At 54.2% G+C, this 9,904-nt stretch overlaps 1 protein-coding gene across 2 annotated transcripts in view; it reads right to left on the bottom strand.

Moving 5' to 3' along the window:
• Window positions 1-930: 930 nt before the first annotated feature.
• The window catches only part of GALNT18 (polypeptide N-acetylgalactosaminyltransferase 18), a 311,471-nt gene continuing 302,497 nt past the window's right edge, over window positions 931-9,904 (bottom strand). For both annotated transcript variants that reach the window (XM_081798606.1, XM_081798604.1), the window contains one exon: window positions 931-1,350. In XM_081798606.1, coding sequence (XP_081654732.1) covers window positions 1,204-1,350 — 147 coding nt within the window. In that variant the 3' untranslated portion in view covers window positions 931-1,203. The remainder of the gene's footprint in view (window positions 1,351-9,904) is intronic.

The following is a 9,904-nucleotide window of genomic DNA, read 5'->3' as shown; positions in this document are numbered from 1 at the left end:
CCTGAGGCTGGGCCCAGAGGGATGACTTGGAGCCATAACTGAATAAGCCATGTGTTATGGGTTCAACTGTGTCCCCCCAAAAGCTCAGAAGTCCTCACCGCTCAGTGCCTCAGAATGTGACCTGATTTGGAAACATAGTCTTTACAAAGGTGATCCAGTTAAATGAGGTCACAACGGTGGGCCCTACTCCAGGATAACTGGTGTCCTTATAAAAACAGGAAATGTGGACCATGAGGCAGACACACACAAAGGGAAGAAGACATGAAGACACAGGAGGCACATGGCCACCTGCAGCCGAGGAACATTTGAGGCCACCAGAAGCCAGGAGAGAGACCTCAACCAGATGCTCTCTCACGGCACTCGGAAGGACCCAACTCCGCCCTTGCCTTGACTCTGGACTCCCAGGCTCCAGAACCAGGACAGAATGAATTTCTGTTGTCGAAGCCACCCAGTCTGTGGCCCTTTGATAGGACAGCCCCCAGAAACAAATATACGGTGACTCCTGGAAGGAGCCACTGGCTGGGGGCATCTGTGGGTGAGGGTCATCGCTGGGGGCCTGAGCAGGGGACCGCGTTGGGAGGTGAGAGAGGTGACGTCAGGGGAGGGCAGCGCAGCTTGAAGCCTGAAGCCCTGCAGCGGATGGTCCAGTGGCCAGCGAGCAACACCACCCTCTCCAGGGATGCTTTCTCCAGAGGACGCAGGTGCTGTGGCGGAGGCAGAAGGAACCTGGAAGGTCAGAGTGCCCTTCTTGGCACCCTGGGCCTAAGGGAGAAAGCTGGCGGTTTGCACAAGCTCCCACTGTTGGCGGGGACTTCTTGGAGCCTCCTTTCTTGAGGACGAGGAGCAGGAAGAGCAAACAGGGACACGAACTCCAAGTTCTGAGGAACCAGGCAGGAATCTGCACTGAGCCCCAAGTGACCGCAGAAACCCTTTTCTTAATCAATAGTGTTTTATTGTCAGTTATAAATATTTTCCATTTGTCCCCTATTTACAGTTGCAAAATAGTTTATGATATTACACCATCACCCATCATTCGGCACCTTTCTATAAACTCCATGAAAATCGCATAGGAAATAAAAAGCTCTTTTTTGGGGGGGCTCCCACTAAGCCAGTTCCCCCCGACTCCAAACAACCCCACACGGACAGCAGGCAGCAGGTGCTACACAGTAGCAAAGGGGCGGGCGGGGGCGGCTCCCGGCGGGGTCAGGACGCCAGGCTCCTCAGGACGTTGGTGATGCTCCAGTGCTGGCCCGAGCACCTCTGTAATACCAGCTGGAAGCCAAACTCCGAGTCGCTGTTCTCCTGCAGCTCCAGGCAGCGCTTGGACTTGCGGTTCTGGATGGGGCCTCCCTAGGAGCCAGGGCGGAGAGGGCAGTCAGAGGGAAGAGAGGCAACGTGGGGACATGTGGGGGACCTCGGGCCCAGAGGTTGGGGGGGCAGGATTATCAGTGTGTCTGGATGCCCTGGAACCAGAGAGGCTCCAGGAGGGGTGAGGGGCCAGCTTTCCCATGTAGCCCCAGGCTCCCCTCCTCTGGTACGTCCGTCTCCTCCCTAAGACTGAATGTGTGCGTCAGTTTGCTTCACAGGGTCCTAGATCTTTGTCGGGATGGAGACACCCTAGCCCGACTTCCGTCTACTGGGCTGGGGTGTGGCAGGCTGGTTTGCTCCTATAGCTCCCAGCCTAGGGGCCAGGGCCTGTTCCCACAACCATGGGCTGGGGTCCTTATGGCTCTCACATCACACCTACCCGGGTCAGGCCACTAATCTTCTCTCACTTGGACATCTGCATCAGCCTCCTCGCTGATCCCCCTCTGACTTCCAGACGCAGGGAAGAGCGATCTCTCTAAAATGCACATTTGGCCTAGAGGACAGAGCTCACGTCCAAGTGAGGCCCCGAAGGCCTTCATGGCCTCATCTCCTCCCTCAGCTCCCACAACTTTCACGCGGCCGTACCAAACTCCTCGTGGTGGTCTAAACCTCCTTGCGTTACATCAGGGTTCCTGGTATTGAGCGAGCTGTGTCCTGTGGTGGGGGTCGAGGTCAGGCCAAGCCACAGTCATGTTTCAAGGCTCAGCTCCTGCTCCATCTCCTCCAGAAGCCTTCTCACCTCCCACCTCACCCCCACCTCCACCTCCTCTCCTCCAGTCCGCGCAGCCGGCGAGGTGCTCTTCACCCCGGGCTTGCTCCACCCGGCACCACGGACTGCCGGCGGAATGACTTGTTTCCTGGTCTTTCCCTCGCTCTACACTGACAGCTCTAGGTCTTAGCCATTTCTGTGCCCTCAACATCCAGCAAAAAGCCTGGTGCCTAACAGATGATCGGTAAATGTTGGCTGTCACGACCGGCAGAGGTGAGAGGGGATGGGTCATAGGACAGGGGTGTGGTGCAGCTGTCTCACTCTGGAGTGGCCCCGAGCAGGCCTGGCAACAGGGAGAGGGAGGCCCCTGCCTCTTATGACCGCAGCCCACGCCCGCCCCAGTGAACAGCACGCTGGGAGGGACGGAGACTGCACACTTCTACTGTAAGGGGGCATCCCCAGTCTGCTCCCACTGTCCCCGTGGTGCCAAATGACACGTGTCAAGAGAACAGTGAGACTCAGTTCTCACAGTGAGCTCAGAAGCTGACAGAAATTACTGTGGCCGGACACACATATCCCTGAGAGCCCACACTGCCACGCCCGGGTGTGTATCTAGCAGAAATGTGTGCACCAAAGACAAGCACCTGAGTGCTTCTGAAACATGGTTTGTAAAAGCTCCAGCCCGGACGCGAGCCCAGACGTCCATCAGTAGTAGAATGGGTCAATAACCTGGGGTTAGTCACATGCTGGAATAATGCACAGCATCGGAAATACACAGATAGAGCTCCGCTCAGTATGAATGAACCTACCAGATAAGCATGTTGGCACCAGAGGCCAGGCAGAGAATACACACAGAATTCCACTGACAGACACTCGCCAAACAGGCAACATAGGACCACTGTTAGAGCCAGGATGGGGGTGATCTCTGGGGAGGGGGGAGGGGGAAAATGAGGGAGAGGAGGCCAGAGAGGGGGTTCTGGGGTGCTGGTGGTGCGCTCCTTCCCGACCTGGCTGCCGGCAACATAGGTGTTTGCTTTGTTTTAAATCACTGAGCTGAACATTTATATTTGTGCGTGTTTTTTATGTATGTGTGTTATTTTTCAATTAAAAAAAATTTTAAAAGATGTAGCTCCCTCAGAAGGGACTTGACCAGTGGGTGAGGGAAGCAGGTGGTGAGAAGCTGGATGGCAAAGGGGAGCAGGAGTGTGTCTGTATGTATGTCGGGGAGGAGGAAGGGAAATCCCAATTTCCAGTGTGTGGGAGATGGCCCAGCAAATCTCTTTCAGAGTATTCAAGGGAAGAAAGCAGGTCTCTCCTGCTGTGTCCCAAGGCCAGCAGTCACTCACTGCGCCCAAGAGCAGACAGACAACAAAGCAAAGGGGAAACCCAAACAGCGAGCTCATCTGGGGACCACAGGCTCAGCCCGAGAGACACCCGCAGGCGGAGGCCTTGCAGGGGCGGAGGAACGAGAGGCCGTCCGACAGGGGCTCAGAAAGGACCCTGGAGTCCCCAAGTGAAAGAGGCTCTGAAGGCCGACCCTCCTGCTCTCATCGGCAACCTGAATGGCCTCTGCTTCAGCCCGGGGCCTCCGGCTCTGCTTGGCTTCCTCTAGGGATGACACACGCAGCCCTCCTGAATCAGCGCTTTCTTTCCCAAGCTGCTCTGCCCAGGAGCGTTCTCCTCTCCCACTGAACTAAAATCCTTGTCTTGGGGGCATCCAGCAAGGTGTCCCAGACTGTCCCCTGAGGTTCCCACACTTGGGTCTGCTCCTGCTTCTCCACCCTTTCCCTCCCAATAAGGGAAGGTGAGGCCCATGTCCTCTGAGTTCTATGCTTTTCTAGGTTAAACTGACCCAGTTCCGTGTGGAACAATTTTGTATAATTTCTCCATCCTGGCTGCCCTCCTTTGGACCAACTCCAGTTATTCTGACTGCCAAGCAGAGGGCCACCAGCTCATTTCCACAGGACGATAGGCTCCTTCAACATAGCCAACGAATCGGCACTTTTGGCGGCCACACCATACTCCTGGGATGACGATGGGATGACAGCCCCAAGTTGTCCCCTGGAAGCTGTGTGTCCCCATCTTGTCCCTCAAAAGTTGGACCTCTGGACCCAGGTACATTCCTTGTGACATTGCCGGCCCATCGCTCTGCCTGGCCCAGGTTTCTGTGGTTTCCATTCCTCTGGCCTGAGCATGTCTGCTGCCCACTCCTGGGTTGGGTGACGTCACTGCTGCGTCCTTGGCACATGTGTGGCCGGCCCCCTGGCCCGCTGACATCCCCACCAGCCGGCAGTGTGCCTCAGCCCACGTTGCTAGGAGTGGAGCTGAGGCAGGGCGCGGGTGAGACCAGCCCGGCTCTAATTCACAAGGCCTGCCGGCCCTCCTGGCGGGGAGATGGGCAGGGCGGGTGCTGACCAGCAATGCTGCTTTCCTGCTCGTCAGCGGGTGGCCGTGGGTGAGCCGTTCCACCCCCTGGTTCCATGGTGTCTAGGACCAGATGATCATTTCCGTCCTGATTACCGGAGGACGAGCGGAAGGAGTCATGGGAAACCCTTTCATCAGCTCTAAAACAACAAGAGGATGTAAGGCTGCTCAAGGTATCAGACGGGGGCTCTGGAAAAGTGCACGACAGGCAGGATGGGGGCCAGACCCAGTGCCTACTCGCTCTGCTCAGGCCTGACTTCTCAGCGTTTCCTCAGGGGCCGGGCTGCTTCGGCCACCCCCAGATCACTGAACCTGGAGAAACCTGTCCGAAACAGAGAAGGCCGCAGCCTCTCCTTTCCTGCCACGAGTCGGGCACATTCTACACCTTCCACAGGGCACCTTGCCAAGCCTGAGAGAGAGGGAGATCTCTGAGAAGGAAAGTGTTCCTTCAGAGACTCAACTATGACATCTCCCAGGCCCTATCCTGGCCCTCAGGACCCTGGAGACAGGAAGTGTGGTGACCCTGGGGCAGAAACAGCCCATGTGGCCTCTGGGCAGGATGTGGAAGAAACAGAGCGAGGCCAAGAGCTGTGAAGGAGATGCGGCCTCAGTGATGAGAGTGTCTGGGCCTGTCAGGGAGGGTGAAGTATGCGGTCAAGGCGAGCTCCCTCCCTAGGGGCTCCAAGAGGAGAATCTTCTAGAGCAGAAGAGGAAGGCCTGCTCGGAGGCCTCATTGAGCAGCCCTGGAATGTGTCTTGGGAACACGTCCAGGCTGTGGGAAGAGGAGGCAGCCCACTTTGGGTGCTGCCCACTCCTGCCTTCCTTCTCGGCCCTCGGCCTGCCTCACTCAATAACCTCCGGGCTCTCGCCCGCTCTCTGGGCCCATTCCCTTCACCAGAGTTGCAAGGGAGCCTTCCTTTCCTCCGTTCGATCCCTTCCTGGTGAGCTCAGCACCCTCGGGAGCAGCCTGGTGGTGTGATCTGCAGCTCTGACTGCGGGCTCTGCCTGGAGATGGAGCTGATAAGAGTCGGCCCTTATTTCCCAGGTACCGTGCGCCGGGTCAGATGCCCTACATGCCCAATCTCACGTATTCCTCAGGAGAACCCTGACAGCTGCAGATGGCACTTATCCCCCCTTCACAGAATTGGAGACGGGGGCTCGGAAAGGTTGGGACACAGGCCGAGGGTCACACGGTCAAGTAGGTGCTGGAACCAGGCTGGCAGCCCCATTCACTGCTTGTCACTACGATGCATGGCTAGGCCCACCACACCATTTCTCCCACCCCGTGCCCGTCTCAAAGTAGCGGTCTCGACCGCTCAGTGCCTGGGGTGGAGGAAGGTCATCTTTGATGGGCTTCAGGGGCTCTGGGGGGCTAGTTCCTTTGAGGGCTCTTTGCAGATACATGATTTATCCATCCATCTGAGATTTAATGAGAGCCAACTGTGTGCCAGGAACAGTTCTAGGTCATGGAGATACATGAGTGACTAAGCAGGAAAAGATCTTTGTCTTTACGGAGACGATATTCCAGAAAGGGGAGCAAAAAGTCAATTCTCTGGCGTGTTAGAAAGCAAAGAATGTAGGCAGTGCTCTGGGCTGAATGTGAGTCCTTAAAATTCCCATGTTGAAGCCCTAATCCCCAGTGTGATGATATTTGGAGGTGGGGCCTTTGGGAGGTCATTTGGTCATGAGGGTGGAGCCCTCGTGAATTAGATTAGTGCCCTTATAAGAAGAGACACATGAGAGATGATGTCTGCCTCTGGCGTGTGAGGACAGGGTGGAAAGGTGCACACGTGCAGACCAGGAAGAGGGGGTCTCAGCACACACTACCCATTGCCACCCTGATCTTGGACCCCCCAGGCTTCAGAACTATGAGGAATAAATGTTTGTCGTTTAAGCCTCTCGGTTTATGGCCTTTGTGTTCTAGCAGCCCGCATGGCCTCACACAACTGGGAAAGGGAGCTGGGGAATGGTGGTGAGCAGGCAGCAACCGTAACAGTGGTCAGGATGATCCTCACCGGGAAGGGGAGGGCTGAGTGAAGGCACGAAGGAGGAGAGGACAGACCCTGTGCCCCAGAGCAAGGCTCCCACAGCTGCAGAGGCCTGGTGAGTTCAGCAAATGGCACGGAGGCCGGGGTGTAGCCCGGGCGTGGGGTGGGAGAAAGAGATGAGGCCCGAGAGGTCCTCCAGGAAGGGGCAGGTTGTGTGGGGACTCACAGCCACTGAATGGGCTTTGGCTTTTAACCTGGTGCGAGGGACAGCCACTGCAGGGTCGGACTGACGTGTTAGGTGGGCCACCCTGGCCGCCGTGTGGAGCATGGAGGGTTGCAGGAAGGAAGGAAGCAGGGAGGCCCTGTGCGGGCTCTGGTCCTCACAGCTGGGGCCCCGTCAGCAGCCCCTGGGCCAGACCCCCCGCTCTGAGGGGCCGGCCCCGCCCTCCATGGAGGGCACAGGCTCTCAGTTTACCAGTCCAGTCATCTAAATTATTTGTGTAATACATACAACTACAGGATCTGGAAACACACAATACTTTTAATTAAAGAATTTAAATAAGGGCAATTAAACCTGGCAGGAGAGATGCTCCAGCACACAGAGAGCTTAATTGGAATGGAAACCAAATGAAATATGGAAACAGCATTAAAAAAATCAAAAGCTGAATGTATAGAATGAAGGAGGCTAATAATAATTCCTAGAGGTGGGTTCCCAGCCCCCAGCCTAGTTCTTCTCCTTCTGGGCCTCTCTGGAGTAGTCACTAGGAAGGGCACGAGAGGCGTGTGGGTGGAAGCAAAGAACGTGGGACTCTGCTCCCAGCCTTGCCTCTGGATTTGTGTCTTGCCATGGAGCACTGACGATGTGCACAGTGGGGCCTGGGGAGCCGTGGTCCAGGAGCCCCTTAGGCTGAGGCACCGGGGAGCTGAGCCCAGATCCTGCAGGCAGGCACCCCCTCTCTGCCTCAGTTTCCCCAACTATGTGCCTGGGGCAGCTAGAGGTTTCCTAACTTGCCCCGCTCCTCCTGGGGTGTAGGCTGGGTAAACAGATTAGACGGAGTCCCTGGAGGGCTTACTTACTACGGATCACTTCTGGCTCTGCCATGGGGCCCCGAGATGGGCCTTTTTAAGTTCCCAGGTGCTGCAGCTGCTAGCAATGCCAGTTCAGGGACCCCAAACCAGCTGTCACCCTCTGTCAGGGAAGGATTGGGCCTGGCTTGTCGTTTGCACTCCTGACCTGAGGAGCATCTGGGCTGAGCTCAGGCTGCTCTCAGGTTTACCACCAAGGTGTTCAGAGGAGGTTGTGTGGACAGACTCCAGCATTCCGCAGTCTTCTCTGCTTATTTCAGAGCTCCTGTTCCACTATCCTTTCCAATTAATTTTCCACAGGCAAGTGGCCCGGTGGGTCTTTGGCTTTAAGCACAGTGGGCTTGGGAGTTTTCAGGTTAAGTAGTTAATGATTAGTAATCAAAGACTTCAAAGCATGGGTGGGATGTTAACACTAGTTAAAAAACTCTGAGATTAAGTCTTTTTGTAGAGGAAAGTGGTCTTTCTGTATTATGAATATTCAACACTATATTTATTCAATAAGTGCTTTGGCATCTATTTTTCTTAAAGGAGACTCACCAGTGCCTGAGTGAGAGTCTGCCTGGGATTTGCTGTGAAGGTCCACTGGACCGAAGATGGGGTGATGGCAATGTCAAGTACCAAAAAAAAAAAAAAAAGGTGAAGGGGGGTTATGGAGATAGCAGGGTGGCTGGAGGGAGCTCGCTGAGGAGGCAGGAATCCGGGCAGTTCACACACACCAGTGACTGGCTTGGCAGGGAGACTCCAGCCCCAAATGCCCATTGCAGCCCTCCACTGGTTTTCTAGAGGCAAGACAAAGGCACCATGGGATGGTGGTTTAAAGCATGGCTCCCAGAGGCAGAATTCCTAGATTTGTCCTTGGACAAATGACTTAATCTCTCTGTGCCTCAGTTTCCTCATCTGTAAAAGGAGAATAATTAAAGTACCCGCTAGCATGGTTGTGGGGAGTTATGTAATATTTATAAAGCAGTTACGATACTATCTGGTCCCTAGAAAGCACCATATAAATGTTGGATAATGAATTTAAAAATCTTACTCAGGTCTGAATAGTGGGGACCTGACCCCTACCACCTGCTCTTGGCTCCTGATCTCTGGGGGATGAGCAGGAAGAAGGGGGGTGTGCTGGCTGCCATAAACTGAGAATCATGAACTTCCAGGGCCCACACAAGGCTTTGTCAGTCCATCAGAACTGGACAATTCCACATTCGCTCCTTCATATGACATGGAAATGAAAAGGTGTTTTATTCTGGAGCCATAACGAAATACCCGATTATAGTCTTTTCTTTTCAGTACAAAAGGTTCTTGAAGTCGGACTTCTTGACAGCAACTGGGGATCGGAGCGGGAGAAAGTCAAGGACTCCTCCTCCTTGCGTGTGGAGAAAGTCTTTGGCAGAATTAGCCGTGCTCCCTGGGAAACGTGCTCTGCAAATAGGTTCTTTTTTGAGTGGGTTACTCATCTTGCATCAGATTATCAAATTAGACCCCACAAATCAGAGCCAGTTATCCTGGACAGGCAGGGTTGGCTCTGCTCTCGGCTCTCTTCCGGGCAGTCTCCTCATACTCTTGAAAATTTCTTCTCTCCTAGCATCAATGGACATCTCTCTTGTTATCCTTGATGTTCCTCATTTGGAAAATGCATAAATGCTTCGCAGAGAGTGAGGTGAGCACAGGGGCTCAGATGTGGGAACAGCCGACCATGGGAATGCTGATCTATGTGCACTTGGCCTCCGAGAGGGGTCTTGCTGGCATTTCCCCCAAAGAACCCAATAGCCAGGGGGTGTGATGGTGCACCCTCCTCCCCCCTCCCCCCCGCCAGTCTGGGAGCAGCATGCAATACAGTCTGAATATCCTGGCATTTCATCAAAGCCTCCTGTTTTAAAAAATATTCACACCAATTTGTCCTCCACTCCACACAGTATGCATACGTTTCTACCTCCCTCCTTCAAATCTGAAGTTATACGAAGCAGTACATATTTATTCTATCATTTTGAGTGCCCCACTTAACACATGTCTGTGTTTTGCAGTTGGGACGCACCTCCAGCTAACAGTGTTCTTTGTAGGAACTAGGGATTTCCCCCACTAAGCAGGGCCCTTTGACTATTAGGTTGCAATGTGCTTTTTCAGTATGCACACATGTCTGCGAGGAGAGTCCTCATTGGTAAAATTTTGTCCATCTTGGAGTTTTTCCCACAGACCTGCCTCAAGACCTGGTACGCAGGAGGCCTTTGGTTAATATTTGTGAATTTTTTAAAAATTTTATTTTATGTTATGTTAGTCATCATACATTACATCATTAGTTTTTGATGTAGTGTTCCATGATTCATTGTTTGCG

The sequence above is a fragment of the Leptonychotes weddellii genome, chromosome 11, assembly GCF_054177405.1.
Source record: "Leptonychotes weddellii isolate Sample4059 chromosome 11, ASM5417740v2, whole genome shotgun sequence".
Taxonomy (NCBI): domain Eukaryota; kingdom Metazoa; phylum Chordata; class Mammalia; order Carnivora; family Phocidae; genus Leptonychotes; species Leptonychotes weddellii.
This window is presented reverse-complemented; position numbering and strand designations above follow the sequence as displayed.